At 37.2% G+C, this 21,343-nt stretch overlaps 1 protein-coding gene across 15 annotated transcripts in view; it reads right to left on the reverse strand.

Annotated features, from left to right (window-relative positions):
- Positions 1-21,343, reverse strand: part of PDLIM5 (PDZ and LIM domain 5) — a 140,286-nt gene that overhangs the window by 66,175 nt on the left and 52,768 nt on the right. For 10 of the 15 annotated variants that reach the window (XM_088133044.1, XM_088133052.1, XM_088133046.1 and 7 more), the window contains exons 4-5: positions 8,316-8,358; positions 6,334-6,761 (exon numbers count right to left, since the gene is read on the reverse strand). In XM_088133044.1, coding sequence (XP_087989170.1) covers positions 6,334-6,761; positions 8,316-8,358 — 471 coding nt within the window. Of the gene's footprint in view, positions 1-1,144; positions 1,160-1,837; positions 1,855-6,333; positions 6,762-8,315; positions 8,359-21,343 lie in introns of all 15 variants that reach the window. The other 5 variants (XM_088133048.1, XM_007429398.4, XM_088133050.1 and 2 more) reach the window with 3 other exon arrangements.

Raw genomic sequence — 21,343 nt, forward strand, 5'->3', positions numbered from 1 at the left:
TGATCCTGCTGGGCATACTGACCCTGTTTTTTCCAAAGGTGGATCCTTTGCAGTTACTGTTGAACAAGCAAAGGATCCCAACTATAGAAGAATTGGCTCTTCACTGACATCACCAGCATGACTTGAGCGAGGAGATAGACTACTCATTGCAACTCACACTGTGATTTGTCTACTTCTTTGCAATACCTGAACAGGATTATAGAACCTTGTGTAATAAGGCCACAAAGGTCATCTAATCCATCTCCCTCCCTAGGGAAAAAATCACCTAGGGTCCCTGGCCAGGTGACCTTTTCATCTCTGCTTAACTACTTCTATTACAGAGGAACTCATCACTTCCACCATGGAGCCATTCAGACTTTTCTTCTGACATCTAGTTTCAAACTCCTCCCTAAAATTTCTGATATTGTAGTTCTATTTTACCAGCGGAGTCAGTAAGTGCTGAATACAGACTAGAATCCTCTCTAGAAAACTATTATAATATCTAACAGAAAGAAGAGGAAAGGAAACAATTTTCAGGCACAACCATTCCTGATGTACTGCCTTTCTCAACTCCACTACTGTACTATAATGCCAACTATTCTAATCATTCCTAGCTCATAGGAATACACTCCAACGAGGCATGATGGCCATTGTAGTTCAACTGACCTGGAGGACAGTGATTGGAGAAAGTTACAGCATACTTTTTTTCAACCCTTAAAAACAAAAAAAGTACTTAAAAAAAACCCTTCATTTCCCTCCCTAGGAAAAAAATCACCTAGGGTCCCTGGCCAGGTGGCCTTTTCATCTCTACTTAACTACTTCTATTGCAGAGGAACTCATCACTTCCACCAAGGTGGTGCCACAAGATAAAGTCATGGCGAATTCATTTCTTCCCTAAGTCAATGAAACAGTAGGGAAGAGGTGAGAAAAAGGCTTAAAAATCCTTGAATTAAATTTTATTTCAATAAATTTCTTTATTTTTGTTGTATTTAGCAACATTTGACTATCTCAGTTAAAAAAAATCACCTATTTTAATGTCTAATCACAGTTTAGACATTAAGTTTAGAGGAAATAGGACTTAATTCACAAAGGGTATCTACAGAATACAGCATTATTTTATATATACTGTAACTCAAATTTTAAGAGAGATTAGTAAAGTACTTACACCTCATCAGGGTTACTGAAGGAATGAGGGACAGAAAAGAGACAAACAGTGGATATGATTCCAGGATGTTCAAGTACAGATAAGAAATAACAGACAAAATGGGAGCAAAAAAGAGTTAATAAAAGTTAATTGTGATATTAAAGCCAAGTAGAAAAAATAGTTTCATTTAATCATAAGCGAACAATCAGGTAAAGCTAACATAGTTTCCAATTTCTAGAAGAATTGCTTGCATCTACCAGCAGCTATCACATCATGCCACAAGGTGGTGCCACAAGATAAAGTCATGGCAAATTCATTTCTTCCCTAAGTCAATGAAACAGTAGGGAAGAGGTGAGAAAAAGGCTTAAAAATCCTTGAATTAAATTTTATTTCAATAAATTTCTTTATTTTCGTTGTATTTAGCAACATTTGACTATCTCAGTTAAAAAAAAAAATCACCTATTTTAATGTCTAATCACAGACATTAAAAAAGACTCACTCACTGCTATTATCTCTACTGTTTGCCAGTTACTCATATGACAAAATTTAATATTGTAAATAAAACCACACACCAGTGAAAATTCAAACAATTTGTATTGCTTTATTTCAAAAGCCAAGGCTCTGTTTTGCAGAATTTTAATTCTGGATAGCCACACGTGCCAATTATTCAAAAGCACAAAATGCAACTCCATTCTAGCATCACCAAATACTAACTTTGTCACTGTTGTAACCTGTAAAGGAAAAAAAAATCAACATGTTTATTATAGCAACTTCCTTCCTACTCTACTTTATCAAACCTCAAAACCCTATAAGTCCATGTGTTTCCACACCTTTTGAACCAGAATATCTAATTAACCTATTGCATCCAGTGATTAGCCCGTGGGATCAGTCTAATGCAAAAGATAATTTCCATGCATGGACTAAGAACACAATATAAAGCAAAACACATGCAGCCACTTAAAAAACAAAACACCAGGCCAGTGTGTCTGAAACTTGGCAATTTTAAGATATGTGGACTTCAATCCCAGAATTCCCCAGCCAGGAGTTGAAGTCCATACATCTTAAAGTTGCCAAGTTTGAAAAACACCAACCTAGAGAGTTGTGGGTTCTTCATCTCTGTACGTTTTAAAGAAGAGACTAGTCAGTGATGTCAGCTGGAGAATTCTGGGAGTTGAAGTCCACACATCTTAAAGTTCCCAAGTTTCAGAAACACTGGACTAGTCATTCACTGCTCGTAGCAGAAACTCCTTTCAAGATGTGCCTTTATATCAGTGCTATTATCCAGTTCCAGCTCCCTCTTAGAATATCTCTTCTTCTTCAGTTGGACGTGTACATTGTTTTTACCCTTGTATTTTGTCAAAACTCAGGGCCACTCTTTTTTAGTGTAAGACAGATTTATAGGAAGTTGGACATATTGTATGCTTTGCTTCGCTTATTGACTACACGGTGGCTGATTCGCACAGGATACTAAACGTTATTTTCATTTTGGGCCAAGAGGTGCTAATCCATTCACTAGGTGTCACACGCTCCTACTATTGAATTACTTTTGATTCTGATGAAGTGAAACTAGCTAGTCCTTCCTTAGCTGCAGAAATGTATTAGGTGTCCTTGGTCCAGTTACTCATCAGTCTTAATCAGCTTCAGACTCTGTGACAAGTGGCTGATAAACAACATCCTCATTGTATTATCTATTGCTGGCTTTGCTGGAAAAATTAGGCAAGTGTATTGCAAAAACATGTAGACCCAAAAACAATGCTGGACAAAGGCTACAACATATCTGTATTTTCCTAAAATTTAAATCAAGGCAAGTATTCCAGAGTTTCAGAACTGCTGAGTCATTATAATACATTTTGTTCAGAGTTAATGTAGCACAGTGATTAAGTAGATGCTCCTGAAGTCTCAACTCAACTATGAGTTTCCCCAGGATGATTACAATCAGGTACACTGTATGGGGTTAACAACAGTGGCTTGATAAAAATGGCTGGAAAAGTAACTGGAAACAGAGAATATATTTTTAAAATCTGCTAGAAATATTAAACACAAACACAGTCCAATTCTCTATATATTTGCCCTATGATAAGTCCTTTTGTTTTCAGCAGGCTTGTACCCTGCGTACAAAATTGTGACAGGCTTAATAATTGTATATAATTATATGCATGTTCAATTGTGTGCAATTTTAAAAATCTGCATACTCCTTAAAATACAAACTTTTATTTAGTACTGAATTTCACTGTTAAGCTTATGAGAATATTTCATTTAAAGCATGCAAGGGCCACTAGTCTTCTCATTTTATACTGACAAACTGACTACTCCTCTCTCTGAATTAATTTCTAATTTCTGCAAGTAATTCCTTAAGGCACAAAGGCAAGGCCTTTTTAATTACTTGAGCTTAATCTCAAACTACGCTGCTTGAATAGATGTGCTACTGTCTATGACTGTTCCGGTAAACAGATTATATTACTCAGGTCTAAATATATTTGTAAAAAAGGGCAGTGCATCATCTTGCTGTTTCATCAGCACTAGAACTTTCATGTGCAAGCAAATTCTTCTCCCACAAATAACTGCACAGGCATCATTTGAAACCAATTTTCAGTCTTTTCACCTTGTCAGGAAACCTCACTAAATTTTAAAGAACAGAGATAATACTTGCCTTGATTTCTTGATTTAGTTTCATTTATTATGAAATATAAAAACTTAAGAAAAAGCAAAACTTCATGTCGTTTGGCAACCTGGTTCAAAAAAGTCTTCGGTTCAAACCACGCTGATCCACAAACAGACTTATAAAGTGGAGATAGATTTACAGATCTAAATGTCTGGGTTGCTGTATGACTCCTTTATACAAGACAGATAGTTGGTGAAAGCTTTTTCATAGCAGAATTTCGGAAAGCGATGGGAACAACTGCATACATTCGCTGTAGAGAAGATTGTTTGTAATCTACAGGAGGTGGCTGGATCTTGCCTGGGGGAGGGTTTGCTTGAATCTTTTTAGTACAAAGTTATTTTAGTTGTTATAAATTATTTTTGAATGCTAATAATTGCAGCTGAATGGCAGGCCTATACTTTAGATTGGCAAAAGCCCTTGTGGAAGGCTACAAGGCATAGCCAAGATATATTTATAAGTACTGTGAGATTTGTCAGGAATTCATCCTCTCCATTTTAGATAGCGTGGCTCCATGCAACATTATGCCCTTAAAGATAGTTACAATAACTATGTCCTCTATGCAGCATAGCCTGGGTTTTTTGCACTGTAGGAATTTTGCTGAAAGAAATTGGCTGACAGAGGGAAAAAAAATATGAACAACAAAAAGGTCAATTGTTTTTTTCTTCAACCATTTATAACTTAAGACCTATACAAATTGTTTCTATGGAGCCAACTCTGGAGAAACACATACAGATTGGAATATAATGGCTTATTTTAGGCAACGTATTTGGTAGTCCTTTCGGTGAATCACTTTCATTTAGATCTAGGCCTAAGTAAAATCATTTTTTTAGCCTTGGTTTCACACACTTTTTTTTTGTTTTATATTTCCAGTGACAATCTTTCACAGTCTTTTATAGAGAATTGAGCTGTAGTCTTAATTGTGGTTAAGCCTGATTCTGATTCATTCTTATAATGGTTACTAAAACTGACAGAGCCTTCACAAGCTCACACACTTAGATATTTGATTTGCTGTATCGCTTTCAACAGCCAGAAGTACAATCCTTGGGGATTCATACTTGACAATCAGCTGCACGAAGCACAGAAGTATGAACAGCCTTTCTTTTTTTTCATTTTTTAGTAGACTGTACTAAATGGGGGCAAGGGGAAATAAACGATAAGAAATTCAAACATGACTGAGATATCAAGCTTTTCTTCTACCACAGTGCATTCCTCAGAATGAAGTATGACTATTCTCAGTACATAACTGCCTCTTCAGATTCCCATTAATGGCTTCCAAAGGAATTTAACAAAACGTTATTGCATATCTGCTCGCCTCCTTTAGAAAAATCGAGATTTGTGCCATACAGGTAGTCCTCACTTAATGACTATAGGGATTGGAAAATTGGTCGTTAAGAGGGGTGGTCGTTAAGCAAGTCACCACATGACCAGACCCAATTTTATGACCATTTTTACAATGGGCGTTAAGCAAATCACGATGGTCATTAAGTAAATCACATCATTAAATGAATCCAGCTTCTCCAATGGACTTTTTTGCCAGAATTTGCTTAACAACCATGTGATTCACTTAACAATCACCATAAAAAGGTCACAAATCACCATCACGTGACTGCAGGGTGTGTATGATGGTTTGCGATGGTTGTAAGTGCAGGTACAAGTTGTAAAGGACTTTTTCTGAGGCTGTCGTAACTTTGAACTGAAGTTAAATGAATGTTGTTAGGCGAGGACTACCTGTACAACAAAGCACAAGAAATGCTGCTGGAATTCAAAATCTAGCATAAAGAACTTTCATATCTTTTGTTAACAGACAGATGTTGTGATTTTTTCAATTCAGATATTGTGCCCTACTGAGATTATTGCAATTCTGTGAGCATTCCAATGTTGTTCTTGTTGCAATACATCATAGGTTTATATAAGTTTACAGGAAATACCTGCCTAATTATTTTCTCTATATTTATTATGTTTACAAGTCAATACTGTTAACTTGGCCAAGAAATGTGAAATACTTGCAAATTTAAAAAGAAAATGAAAACTGCAGAAGAATAAGAACAAAAGCTGTAGGGGAAAATCATTAAGTAGAGAAAAAGCTCTGTATTAGTACAAAGGATGAGAAGAAGAAAAGTATGTGGAATATAGAACGGAAAACGCTTAGCTAGAAACGTGAAAAGAAACATTTTGTACAACAGGTCACCCCTTTTTCCCTTGTAAAACCAAAATCGCAATGCATCTACAAAAGAATGCAGTTTTGCTATACATTTAAATCTTGTTCAGTAGTCATTCTTATTTTGCTGTGAATCCTTGGAAATGGCAATTTGGTGAGAGGATCTGACCATCTCCAGCACAGAACATTCAGCATTCTCACCAAATTATAATTTGGTTTCTAAAAGCAAATACATTTGTTATATATAGATCTGCTCAAAGCATATTTTATAAAGCACCCTGACTTTTTACACTTATAATTTAAGGTAGAAAGAGCAAGCAATGAATTACTGAGGAAATATTTTTGAGACCTTTAAAATAGGAGGAAAAAAATGCCCCTGAAACTACCTACCCATTTTGCTGTTTATTGTCACCCTGGTTCTCTTTGAATCCGCTTCGCTGCCCCTCTGTCACCTCTGGGGCATTTTCGTTGAAAGGTGCATTGTGTGGGGGTTGCCATGGGGTATTAACAGCAGGCTTTGTGGCACTCAGTACAGGGGAACACTGGTCAGCATTAGATTTTACATTAGCATGCACTCCTGAGGCAGTGAACGGGGGAGGTGTGACAGTGGCCAGGGGTGTAGGGGAAGCATGTAACGGAAGACTCGCACTGGCTGGAGTGAAGGCAGATGATGGTGATGGAATGGAAGTGACCTTGGAGGAGGACACAGCTCCAAAAGGCCTTGGAGCCTTATTGAAGGCCACGCTGGTTGTGGATGAAATTTTGGGTACGACTGGAGATGCAATGGGCACAGGCTTAACTATGTCCTTAGGCTCTACCTAGGTGAAATAAAAACAGAAAAATACACAGGAAAGCCACACACGTGCGCACACATGCAAATGTATCAATATCATCTGTAGCAGTTTCATTGTGAAACCTCAATTGATTGACTGACAGGTTGCAATTACACTACTTTGGCCGTAAAGCACTAACTTCCAACATCACACAGCATGCATCGTTAAAAAGAAAAAATTAACATGCGTGAGCTGGTAGCCTTAAATTCGTAAGACTATTTTAGCCAAAAACTTCACTGTAAACTGGGTCAGTTAAACAGTTAAGGGAAAAAGTACACTCATCCAGTGCAAGGTTTACAGATAATCAGTGAAAGATAGAATCCTCATAGTAAGTTTTTACTTACTAAAGGATTACATGATCAGCTTCACTTGCCTCAGACAGATCTGTATTTGAACAATGCCTCTCCTTCCCTGTGACATATGGTCAACGTTTTTTAGATGTTAGTTTCAAAAGTAGTTTGACATCATGTAGAACTCTGACATCAGAGAAAGAATTTACAAGTTCTGTTGGTTATAACCAGGCTCTTGGATATACCTAATCTTATCTTGCCCTCATTTAAAATGTATATCTTAGCTTAATTTAAAGACAAATTCACATATGTTGTTTTGAAAAGGGAAATCTTTGCTGCAAAATAATGTGACAGTGTGTCTTCTGGTTACTCAGTTCACTGTAGTACAATGGTCACTGTAGTACAATGGTCTGCTCTACATGAATTTTAACTGGAATGGAGTTAAGCTAATCAAGAGGCATGCTTGAATCACCTATTACAGATCATGTTCTGCTAAGGAAAGCTAACCTTCCTACACCTTTACAGACCCTTCTTAGCAATTGTATCACACCTTTAGAAATCTGGCAGGAAAAGTCTTACATTAAGTTAGCTTTTCATAAGCTCCTATCAAACAGGCTTGTAATCAGTAACTCTCAGAATTCAGGAGAACTTTTAAGAACATGGTTGACCTCTACAGATAGCAGCATTTGGTTAACTTTGTCTAGGCTTGGAAGCTAAACTAAACTAGGCCTTGTTAGTATCAGGAAATTCCAGCATTATAGACTGGATTAGGAAGTTAAAAAAAAAACAAACTGGTTTGGAAAGGTTGTGGCAAATCACTTCTGTACTGTTGCCAAAAAAGCTGCTGGAAGTGTCCCTGAAGTCCCCAAGAGTTGAATTCAACTCAAAGAAAACTCTGTAAGAAATGTAATAGACATTTCCCATTTTATTTCTTGTTTTTGAAACCTTAAACTTTTATATTAGTCTTGTTATCACCCCAATATAAACTTGACCAATTCCAAAACAGGCACAGGAAGGAGGACTGTCAAAGCCAGAAAGTACTCTACCAAATTTTCAGATAGGGAAAACAGCATATTTCAAGAATGTCCAAATGCCATGAATGAAATGGACTTACAACAGAACTATGTTGCACTGGAAGAGCTCTTCAGATTAACAGCATTTATTAAAAGGAGCATTTCAGAGACGTGGAAGAGAAAACTGGCTACAGCTGGATTCGCCTGTACTCGGGAAGTGGGGAAGATCCCCTTACCTGCTGCACAGGAATTGGATCCGGCTTTGGAGCTGCAGGCGCTCTGGAAGAGAAGAAGGAACAGATCACATGATTTCTAAAGCAATCTATCCAACAGTCCCATATGTTACAATTTTAGATTCTAAAATCACAATGCAGATTAAGTTAAGGCTTGGAGGTCCCACTGATTTAATTCATGCTTAATAATTCACCTGCGCTAATCAACAGGACTTGTCAGTACATCCAAAGTTTTACATAAGCTGTTAGTTTTCTTACATGTCAAAGTCTAATTTCAAACTTCAAAACATCAGTAGGTTCATTTAGTATGTGTTCAGCAAAGCATCTACACCCCGAAACTGAAGAGCAAACCATTAAACGTTAAACAAGAACTACTCTGTATACTGAACGGATTTGTAACTCAACTGTTCCATGCATAAATGATAAAGCAACACTGCACTTCAACATATGAATTAGCAGAAACCACACTGCTTGCAGTTTATACAATAGTGACAACATATATGGCATCATCTCATTTATCCAATGGGTTTGCTTCCTACTAGATGCACAGCTTGCCAACATATTACACCTAAAACAAAACTGAAGGACAATTTTGGAAGTTGCTACATGAGTAAAAGACTTAAAAGCTTAAAAATACAGCCTTCTTCCCAGGCATTTACATTTCTGTTCCCTGTATGGAATATCCATGAGGAGTCTGAGTTCTACTTTTAAACCAACTATCGCAATGTCTTACATAATGCACATATCCATTAAATATATAAAACTTCTACTAGTCTCTCTTTATAGTAAGTGTGTTGTTTCAGCTCTGAAGTGCGTTTAAGTTACAGCAATTTCATGAAATGACTTCTGAAATACATGGCTGGAACCCCTAAGATGCAGTATTGATTTGTGGAAGAGATGTCAAAAATTTCCATAAAAATATATTCCTCACCCACACTATATAAAATTACTAAAATCTTTTTTTCTGGACTTTCTCCTTTTTTCTGACTAAAAATTAATGGTGCTTTGAGCATGACTATGATCACTGATTTAAGTCACAAAACTGATACCCAAAGTTAATCTGATATGAAATAATTCCTCAAGGACACTTGAGAATTTTGCGTTATACCCTAGTTATCTTCCCCCCTCCAACTTATAACTCTTAGCTTCATCCAATCTTTTTTTTAAAAATGGAAGCGAGACTCCTATGACTCCAATAAAGCAAAATAAAAGAGCTCATCCTGGCAGTAAACAGTACTGAGAAAAAGGCCTGAAAGCAGTTTTCTTACATACTATGGGCTGATTCAATTACTTTCAAACAAAGGCATATTTTTAAATGTGTTTTGTGGCTAGATTCCTGAAATAGCGTCCTGATTATTACTCAGGATTGAATAGCACTGAACATTCTCGCTTGCACATACATATGCACTGATGTGGCTAAGAAAACAAGAGGTAATAAACAAGATCAGGCAGCCCCGCAGTGCAGAATTGATAGCTTTGATTTATTGGGCCCTCACAGATCAAGACTGGATAGACTGAAATCAGTGGCTGAACTAAGCCATTAACTAAGCCCCACTCCCAATTACAATTAGCTTCTTATGTGCAAAGAGGTTGCCTATCTCTATAATTTAGAGGATAAAAGTCTGCACCAAGAGAAAATATGTAGACCCTGCCACATGCCTTGCTTTCTCTTCTATCATCTCAAACAGGAGTAAATCATTTTTCCTACTCATCATTTCTTATTCCAAAAAAAAAGAATGGTGCAACCTATTAGGACTGCTTTCTGTACACTGGTTACCGTTAGTTTCGACCTCTCAATTTGACTACGAGCCAATCATGATTAATACTAAGAGCATTATATATGTAATTCTGTACCAATGGGAAGGTGGAAATGCAATGTTTGTTTTCTTGCAGGAATGGAAAAAGTGGGAGGAAATAAGCAAAGTTACTCTGTGTTCCTTCAGTCTCAATTAACTAATTGGAAATGCCATGTCTGCGTCAGAACCAGCTATATTTTATGAATTCCTAGAAAAGAAAGCCACAATAAGTAGCAGGACAAACTCTTTTAGGTGTTTATTAAAACAGCCCTTTTATCATACTGGTGTTCTAATTCTATTTAACCGAACCCAATACACAGCTTAGTGGCTTCTGAACCACTCATCAGTCCTAAATCTATTTAGTTTGAAGAACAGGGCTGCTTCATGTGCTTTCAGATCACAGCCTGTTTAATTAGTCAAGGTATTTTTAGCAAAACAGTCAACAATTCAGTAGGTCTTAGAAAGACTGATGCAACCACATTGGTGTAACAGTCTCCTAACTATTCTTCCTGTTTAATGTGGAGATGATATATAGAAAAAGCAAAGCAATAAATCCACTTCAACCCATTCTAGCATATATCAGCCATTTCATACAATAAAACAAGGTGCCCTTCACTACAGGAAATATGAACCAACCAACCCTTCATTCCTTACATTCTTGTTTTATTCACCTTTTCCTGTTTGGTTCATCTTTTCCTGCTTATTTCAGACTTAAAAAAGAAGAACAAATATGGAGAGCTCTGTCTGCCAAGTCATCCAGCAATCTGGAAATCTTTCCTTCAAGACAAAACTGCTTTGTTTCAAGTCAGAGCAACAACTTGCTTTATAAAGCAAAATGCTGAAATGCAAGAGGGAATGGAAAAGAAAGAAGCACATAACACAATAGTTACTGAGATTGTACTTGGCTTAAGAAGACAGGAGTTAGCAGCCCCACTCAAGCACAAAACTAAGCAATACTGGGGCGGGAGAGTTGGCTATTTTACCATACAATTTTGTTGCAAGCATTGCATTCCATAATCTCACAGACAATGCCAGCATTTCAACATTTGACATTCACAAGTTATCTGAAGTTGCTGTATCCCTAGGGGTATGTTCATTCAACGTGCTTCCAAATCAAATAAAACTCTGCAGCTATGACAATATATTAGTTTAGGTCTGTTGAGGCTTAGCAATGATGTACAGGTATCTCATATAAGTCACAAAAATGCCATGGCATCACCATGCAAATGATGCAATTTACATGTCATTTTGACAAATTAAATCAACACACACACCCCTGCAGAAGCTCATGGTTAGTATGACTTAATATACTGTGAACTACAGAAAACGGGGGTTAATACAGTAACCAGGTTAAATGTGTTACATTAATTACATCTATGGATGTGGGAGCGGGAAAATTGAGAACAACTCGAGAGTTAATATATCATTCTAGCAATCATGATGACAGTCCTAGTTACAACCTACAATTACAGCATTAAGTGCAGTTTCCTGTCAATATTGGCAAGATCCTACCATATTCCATCAGAAAACTAAGCGTGTAGACTTCATCATTTCAGTATCAATCGTCTTTCTCTCTCAACATTCTTTCTAACAGGAACAGATCAGAAGATGTTGGAAAAATAACACATTTTGACTTTTGTGTTCATTCGAAGAAAGAGATTACTCCAATAAAGGTTTTGGATTTTTCTGTCATTACAGCTTACTCTTTTTTGTACCCATATCAAAGCTGGTTTGTAGAGAAGATTTTTTGAAGGACATATATAAAGAAGTTTATTTATATTTTTGCAGGAATAAAATACCATTTCGGAATGCATTCTTCCACACAGCAACCTGCACGCTGTGAATTAATAGTAAGGCATTGGGGTATAGAATTCTTTCTCTGTGTTGACACTATATGGTTATAATGCCTCCTCTAATTCCAATTTTAGCAATATTGGACCAGAGTACTCATTTTATTGGTGATTTTTTTGCTCCCTTGGCTGTTTGTTTTATTTTCTAATATAGAAAATAGCACTGAACCCTACCCAACAGTAAACAAAAGCAGCTCTTCATACAAGACAATCACAGTCTTGTGGGCCAAACACTGTTACAACAAGTAGGGGGCTAAAAGATAGGAAATTAAAGATTGGGTATCTAGGGTGGTAGAACTAAGTAGAATAAGCAGTAGATTGAAAAAAATATATAAGAATCTGAAGGCAGAAGAGATGGAGAATATCAGAAATGTTAATGGTACAGCTGTAGGGAAGCCACAATAACATATAAAGTCTCCTCAGAATTAAGCTCATAGCCACAGCCACTTAGTTTTCTTAGCAACAATATGGAAGCGGTTTCCCATTAATTCTATGGGATGTTTTAAAATTTCCCCAATTAGGTCCATTATCCTGGAGTTTCCTGGTAGTCTCCTATCCAGGTAACAATCCTGACCTGACCCTGCTTAGCTTCCAAGACTAAACAAGGTCGGTCAGGTGAGATCCAAGCCAGGAATATCTAGACAGTATTTTCAGGATCAGTGGTACAGAAAAAAAATATATTAGCACACAGGAAAAGCATAAAGAAACCAGAAGTGCTGTACCTAAGTAGAATCTAGAGGTGACAAAGATACTAAGGACAAGAAGCAAAAACAGGGGTGGGAAGAAAAAAAAAGTTAAGTTAATTATAGAAAGAAGTTGATCTACAAAGATAGGAGTGAGTACAGAGCATACATGCCATTGTTAAGTCTGCATTCTGAGACATATCCATAAAGTGGAAAAATTATGCCAGGTATAATGTTTCCAATCTTCTCAGTGCTGGAAAAATGAAACAAAATAGGGTGCAATTCTCTTTTTTGCATAATTATTAGGGTAAATAAGGCAAGACATGGGAATCCTAATGGGGCTTTAGCAAATGGCAGTGTTCTACAAATATATTTTGAGTTGGACAGGAGGCATGCTTGAGCTGAATCAGTGCAGCATAATAAATAAGAAACACTGGATGGTGGGAGGAGTATTCATTTCTACTTCACCATAATAGAGAGACAAGTCAAAACAAAAATCTAAATCTTCCTTCTAAGTGCTGAGTATTCAGAATGCAATTGCATATTACTAGCACTTCCTAACATGTACAAAATAACTGCATTTATAAATCATTTTTTCCAAACAATTTATTTTTCCATGTCCAATAGATACCTCATTAGATAAAACCAAGCATAAATAAATGACTAACATGGCAGCTAGCTTGAATAATACAAACAGTAGTTAGGGGGAAAAAACTTTCATATAAACTATGAATGAATAAAATTAATGCAATTCCAGCACATTTAAAACAGTCTGACAAATATGTTATCAACGGTATTCTACCAAACAGACATCACACTCAAGAGTAGGTGGTGCTGTTAGACATTCAAATTGAAAGCCACAATTTTCAGATCTGCCAAATGCATTTTGACCAACAAGGTCTTCTTCAGGAGCTTAGAATGGTGGTTTCCTTAAAAGAACTGATCTCCATCTTCCAGCTCTTGGCGGACAACACCAGGCTTTCCCTGAACTGAACTCTCTCCACTGCCACAATTCCTAAAAGGAGGTACACCACTTTAAAAACAGTGCAAACTAATACTTTTTGTTGTGCTGTTTAAACAGAAACAATCGGCAAATAAATTGAACCACTTAAGACAAATCGGCATTTTTCAAACAAAAGATATGAAAAAGTAATAAAAGGTAACAGGGTTAGGTAAAACTAAGCAGAGATTTATTAGTATTGCTAGTCATTGTCTAGTACAGCAGCCTACTGGTCAAAATATTAATTTACTTTTAATGTTAAAGAGAGATTCAGGGGTTTTACAACTATATCATGGACGAGCAACCTTTTTTGGCCTCAAAGTCTGTACGAAATCAAGAGAGTATGCACATCTTGTAAAACTGTTCCATGAACCTGCAATTCAGTCCTGCTGAAATTGCGGGCAATCAATGGTTAAAGCCCTACTGATACCTCTCCATTCAATTCTACTGCCAGATTTCCAGCCCTATTCCTGTGAAACCCAGCAAGGGAATCCTCTCAGAGTATTATCGGGTCTAGCTCAGAGTACCTTCATACTAAAAAATCTTTATAACTACTGGTCTGGTGGTGTTTATTTTTATAATGCAGTATTTCTATACTCCTCCAATTAAACTGGCTCTGGGCAGTGCACAAAAAACAGAAACAAATCACAATTACCACAATGACAATAATAAAGATTGCCCATCAACTGATGGGCCACTGATGGCCAACTGCCATTGGGTCTGATGGCCCACTGAAACAAAACAGTTTCACCACTCAGCCCCCCACATCCTACAGACATTGGGGAAAAAAACAGCATATGGTGATGTGTGCTGATAGATTACTTCACCCAACAGTTTCATGTGGAGTTTAAACAGGATACTAGTAAACTCTATTCCTTTTCCTATATATCTTCCACATGGGAATGTTATAGTTTTGTATCCCCATTAAATATTATAAAGTTTTAAGGTTTTGCACATTACCTTTATCAACAATTTCTATTCTATTCAGAGCCATCTATTTTCTTATCACTACTGATTAATGGGCAGTGTTTAATAATTGGACAACCTAAGTTGGAATCAAACAATGTAAGTTGGAATCCAATGCGTCTATTGAGTGCCAGATTATTCTTGGAGTTAAACCAGGCAGGAAAGAAGAGCTAATAAATGAACAATGAACTGAATATTGCAAATGTTACACAGAAAGGTATAAGAACATATATAAAAATTAATTTACTGGTGACAATTGTAATCTAGCAAATGAACAACTTTTCAGAGTACAATAGGAACATTTTACATTACTGAGCAAAATGCATGTATTAGTATGCCATCTAAAACATGGATTTTTAATGATGCACATCTGTCTTCTTAATTAGATATTTCAAAATACTCCTATACACTCTCTGGACATAAAATCTACATATAAAACATTTAAACATAAAGTTTGGATTGGATTAGTTGCTTATTTGTATACTCTTCCTCATGCAGCAAATAAAATAATTCTAAAAAAAAATAAAAATCACAGCTATTAAATGGAAGCCAGATTTTCTTTTTCATCTTTTTTAAGATTTCCCAGTGCTTGAATTAAAAGCCTCTAATAGCATTTAATTCCAATGACATATAAAAGTATTCAAGTATAGTAAATACATTTGTTTCCCCATGGAGCATTAACCAGACAACTTTAGTTCCTCTCAGACAGCCAAGTATTTATTTTTTCTTCCTACATTTATTCTGTAGCAAATGTTGCCTAATTAGTACGCTTTAAATGCAGAATAAAATGTACAGCGATGCACTACTCACAATTAGCTATTCCAAGCAATGGCTGGTCTTAGTGGCGGGTCATTAAACAAACACTCCAAAAACTAAACAGAAAACCTTTGAAAATAATGCCTTCTGGATAAAATATCCTTATCTGTTTTACTTTCTTAGCCTGGCATCCTAAATAAATTCTAGGTAATTAAGCTTATAATCTGTTGGGCACATCCTAATGTACAATTATATGCTTCATTAGTATATATGACTTAGCCTTTTAACTTTTCACTGGCTTACTCAGGTCCAAGGCCATCTAGCAAGGAGCTCTCATCTTCCCAATGAGAAAAAGTATATTTCTGATATGCACAAATATAAAGATAAATCAAGATGTGTGTGATAGTTTCTTTCATGGAAGAGATGGCCATCTACAAAAATAGTCTTGTGTACGATATCCCAAGGAAATGTGGTTTAGCATCTGTCCAGTATTAGGAAGTGGTTCACTACAGTAATCTATAAAATCTGGGTCACCAGCTAAGCACAAGTGGGAGCTTATGGGCTCATAGACATCTGCTTGGCAACACTAGGCTCTATGCCTGACCTGATGGTATTTCATGTTTAGGATTTTTTAACTGAATAAAATCAAATGGGAAGCTTGTACAGAGCCTTCAACATAAACTTTATTTCCATTTATATTTCCATTTATACCCCAGAGACATTCTTAGGAGAAGTCTGGAGGATTATGACTCTCAGGGCCATCTGGAGGTGGCAGAAATAAGCTGAGCTGATAAGAAGATGGGGTGAAGAAGAGCAACTTTCTCACCTTGTCTTTTGGTAAATGGATGTGGCTTCTTGACCACTCCCATCAGGCCAGCCAGTCAGATGATTTCAAAACTCCAAATTTACCCACTGATTCAAAATGATTACGGACCTCTGCTGTACAATGTTATGTCAAGCATCCTAGTCTACAAATCATTTGCATTCATTATTTCTCCCCCCCTCCCCTCCCCCAAAAGGTCTTTTTCTGAACCAGAACAGCATCTGGTCATCTATAAGACTTCCAATTACCAGGTTTCTGTCACTGCTACTTATTTGATCTGAATTAAATGCTACTGTAATGGTTGTTTATTCTACCTGGATTTTAGTGAAAGGATGTTACTACTGTATATCAATTCCTTCTAATCCGTTTTAAAAGATTACATTTCTACAGAAGACTATGACACTGCTATATGGGATATTAGAAGACTGCCATCAATAGCTACCTACAGATGTGGTCACATTCCCTCAATGGAAAAGTAAACATAAGGGTAAAATAGAGTCTTAAAAGTAGTAATTCAAAGCTGAAAGGTAAACCCATTATGAATTGCAATTTCTTCTTAGTTCCTAACCTCCTCCTGTATATATATCTCTTGAAGTCACTGATTGCTGCGCTAGGGGGCCATTATGAGGAAAGGTAGTTTAGGTACATGGAGCTAAGTATTCAGAAGGTTATTGGAGACCTTAGAATTTGAATTCCATGGTCCTCAGGATCTGCTTTTAGTAAGCTGAATCTCATCACTGGCAGTATACCATGGCCTTTTGAGTGACCCTGTTGGTGCAGAGTTTTGAGCAATTGTACATTACCTAAATGACAGACAATCCTCAGTGATCATGTGCAAGAGAGGGCATAACACTATTTTGTTAGCTATATCTGAAAACTAAATGTCAAGATTGGTGCAGGAATTATTTTAGCTAAACCATGAGATAAACTCTTGTAAAAAGGATCAGTTATGTTCTAAATTAGACATTTTCACAAACAAACTGTGCTTCTATCAAGAGCAGATTCTCAGCTCTGAGTAGAACAACTAGTAGCTCTATCAATTTACATGCATATTAAGAGTGGGTATGTGTGTGTGTATCTCCTAATGAATACTCATACACACACATACATATATACAGGAGATTAAAAATACAAATATCTCCTAATGAACGCTCACATAAATGCTTACGCCCAGGAAACTAATACAGTGTTATTCTTGAATACACCCTTTCAAATATACAGTGATGATTTTGCTGTTTGAGGGAGGGGAAATTGAAACAAATGACATTAATACAGTATACTAAGGCATGATTTGCTTAATAAGGGTTCATTGGAAATTGCAATTGGCTGGGTTCACATCACACTAAGATGTAAACCATGACTTACTAATCACAGTGACAAGTTTACCCAACACCTTAAGCTTAAAATAAATCAGATTATGTAACAGAAATTCCAAACTATATATCTGTGTATTTGCTAAAGATCTAAACACTCTTGGGGAATTAAATTGGGATTTGTAAAATCCCCAATTAGCGCAACAGAAAGCAAACCAAACATGGCAGAAACAAGCAATTTCCCTGAAGGATAGTGCTGAAAAATGGCATTTGAGCTAAGATTACAAACATATTTAATTCCTAGAAGCAACAACAGTTTTTTTTTCTTGGCTTATTTGTAGGGTGGTTTTAGGCCATGGAAGACATTAGAAGTGGCTGAGTTTCTATAGTTAGCCTGGAATAAAATTACACCCAGAGAAGTTCAATTAGCGGGAATAACATGCCTACTGGTTTATGAAGTAAATCTTGTTTCACACGCAAAACAAACTTTAGAATAGAACAGGCATTTGTGTAGAATTCATTTATCACTAACTTTTCTACTCTGCTTCATTCCAAAGACTCCAGATAGCTTACAAAAACATTCCAAAATAGCAAATACAAACTTATATATAAATAAAACATCTAATTAAATCAGAACAAGTGTCTTTTTCTGATCTCTACATCATCTTAGGTTCTGTGATACAGGAAGGGGATAATAAAAACAGACTGTTTTTTTTTACCCATGCTAGGATGTTCTGGCCTCTTCACATACAGTTTCCCAGACAAATAGTCTAAAGCAGGGTTCCTCAACCTTGGCAACTTTAAGACGGGTGGACTTCAACTCCCAAAATTCCTCAGCCAGACGTTGAAGGTGAAGTCCGCCTGTCTTAAAGTTGCCAAGGTTGAGGAACCCTGGTCTAAAGTGTTATTTCTTTATAATGAAGCATTGCCACTAAAAGGTCACTGTGAAAATCACATTCCCCTTCCTTAGAGATGTCTCATATTTCTGACTATGCAAAAATTGAAGATCTGAGAATGCTTTCAAAGTAATATACAAAGACAGGGATTACAATTACCCCAAACTGAAAACTGCTCTCTTATATTCAAGGACCCAGAAGTTCTTTTTAAATCTTTCCAATATTCAGCCAAATTCCTACTAGTTAGCATATCTTTTGCAAATATCATGTTACTTAAATGGAGGCGAAACATGTCAACATAGTCCCCTGGTCTACAGTGGGGCAAAAAAGTATTTAGTCAGCCACCAATTGTGCAAGTTCTCCCACTTAAAAAGATGAAAGAGGCCTGTAATTTTCATCATAGGTATACCTCAACTATGAGAGACAAAATGAGAAAAAAATCCAGAAAATCACATTGTCTGCTTTTTAAAGAATTTATTTGCAAATCATGGTGGAAAATAAGTATTTGGTCACCTACAAATAAGCAAGATGTCTGGCTCTCACAGACCTGTAACCACTTCTTTAAGAGGCTCCTCTGTCCTCCACTTGTTACCTGTAGTAATGGCACCTGTTTGACCTTGTTATCAGTATAAAAGACACCTGTCCACAACCTCAAACAGTCACACTCCAAACTCCACTATGGCCAAGACCAAAGAGCTGTTGAAGGACACCAGAAACAAAATTGTAGACCTGCACCAGGCTCGGAAGACTGAATCTGCAATAGGCAAGCAGCTTGGTGTGAAGAAATCAACTGTGGGAGCAATAATTAGAAAATGGAAGACATACAAGACCACTGATAATCTCCCTTGATCTGGGGCTCCATGCAAGATCTCACCTTGTGGGGTCAAAATGATCACAAGAACGGTGAGCAAAAATCCCAGAACCACATGGGGGGACCTAGTGAATGACCTGCAGAGAGCTGGGACCAAAGTAACAAAGGCTACCATCAGTAACACACTACGCCGCCAGGGACTCAAATCCTGCAGTGCCAGATGTGTCCCCCTGCTTAAGCCAGTACATGTCTGGGCCTGTCTGAAGTTTGCTAGAGAGCATTTGGATGATCCAGAAGAGGATTGGGAGAACGTCATATGGTCAGATGAAACCAAAGTAGAACATTTTGGTCTAAACTCAACTCGTTGTGTTTGGAGGAGAGAGAATGCTGAGTAGCATCCAAAGAACACCATACCTACTGTGAAGCATGGGGGTGGAAACATCATGCTTTGGGGCTGTTTTTCTGCAAAGGGACCAGGACGACTGATCCGTGTAAAGGAAAGAATGAATGGGGCCATGTATCGTGAGATTTTGAGTGAACACCTCCTTCCATCAGCAAGGGCATTGAAGATGAAACGTGGCTGGGTCTTTCAGCATGACAATGATCCCAAACACACCACCCGGGCAACGAAGGAGTGGCTTCGTAAGAAGCATTTCAAGGTCCTGGAGTGGCCTAGCCAGTCTCCAGATCTCAACCCCATGGAAAACCTTTGGAGGGAGTTGAAAGTCCGTGTTGCCCAGCGACAGTCCCAAAACATCACTGCTGTAGAGGAGATCTGCATGGAGGAATGGGCCAAAATACCAGCAACAGTGTGTGAAAACCTTGTGAAGACTTACAGAAAACGTTTGACCTCTGTCATTGCCAACAAAGGATATATAACAAAGTATTGAGATGAACTTTTGATATTGACCAAATACTTATTTTCCACCATGATTTACAAATAAATTCTTTAAAAATCAGACAATGTGATTTTCTGGATTTTTTCCCCCATTTTGTCTCTCATGGTTGAGGTATACCTATGATGAAAATTACAGGCCTCTCTCATCTTTTTAAGTGGGAGAACTTGCACAATTGGTGGCTGACTAAATACTTTTTTGCCCCACTGTATACACATGAGAAAACCAATTGCCTTTCTTCAGTATTCTTGGGAGTTGTGTGTGATTTGTTTTAGAAACTGTTACTATTGTGGGATATCATTTAAAAAAAGAACATGCAAATAGTTCAATGTTATGCATATGTAAATTCTGGGAGTTGAAGTCCACAATTCTTAAAGCTGCCAAGGTTGAGAAACACTGCTCTGATGATAAACATTGATCTGGAATGCACACTTTAAAAGTGTTGTAGGTACTACTGTCATTTTATTTATTTATTTATTCCTCATCTCTGGTCCCCTATTTTGTGGAATTGATACGTTCTTGCTAGTCAGTAATACATAGAAACGAATCTTGGGGAAGACTATAGTTGGCTTCCATTGATCATAAGGAAAAGAAGCTGCTGTCAGAAGCTTTGCCCCCTAGCCACTGCCAACAAGAACTCTCCGCTAGATTGAGAACATAGAACGTAGATATACTGAATTCCCTGCTCCAGGACAAGAAGAACACTCTGTTCCAATATCAACTTCTCTTTATTTGCACAATTGACAAGGAAGCAGTCATTAGTTAGAGGACCTCAGCAGGTGGCAGCATCTAGTCAACCTTGACTGAACTCAAAAAAGGCTATGCAGGGTCAGGCATGATTTGCCCTGAGTCGCTTCTAGGGAGATGGGCGATGACAAATGTGAAATATAAATAAATAAAAAATAAATATAAAATTAGGACATGGATGGTAACCACTTAGGAATCCCAGGGCTATAGGCAAGGGAGTAAAATGCCAAGAAGGCAATGACAAGCTGGGGAAAAAAACCTACACAAACCAAGTTAATGTAATCACCAGGAGTCAAGTCCAGCCTGAAGTAGTTGTTATCTTTATTACTCAGAGGACTAAGGGCTGGTGAGGAGAATGTGTGTTTAGGGCGGGGTACAGCCCCTGCCTCATGAGACTCCCCCAAAACCTTGAGTCTTTCATTGTCAATGTAACAGAAATGGGAAACTATGAAATGCATGAGGAGTCACATTAAATGTATTTACTTGATTTAATC

Source organism: Python bivittatus, unplaced genomic scaffold, assembly GCF_059951505.1.
Source record: "Python bivittatus isolate LINGU-HERP-01145 unplaced genomic scaffold, Pbiv_v1 ctg000070_np1212, whole genome shotgun sequence".
Taxonomy (NCBI): domain Eukaryota; kingdom Metazoa; phylum Chordata; class Lepidosauria; order Squamata; family Pythonidae; genus Python; species Python bivittatus.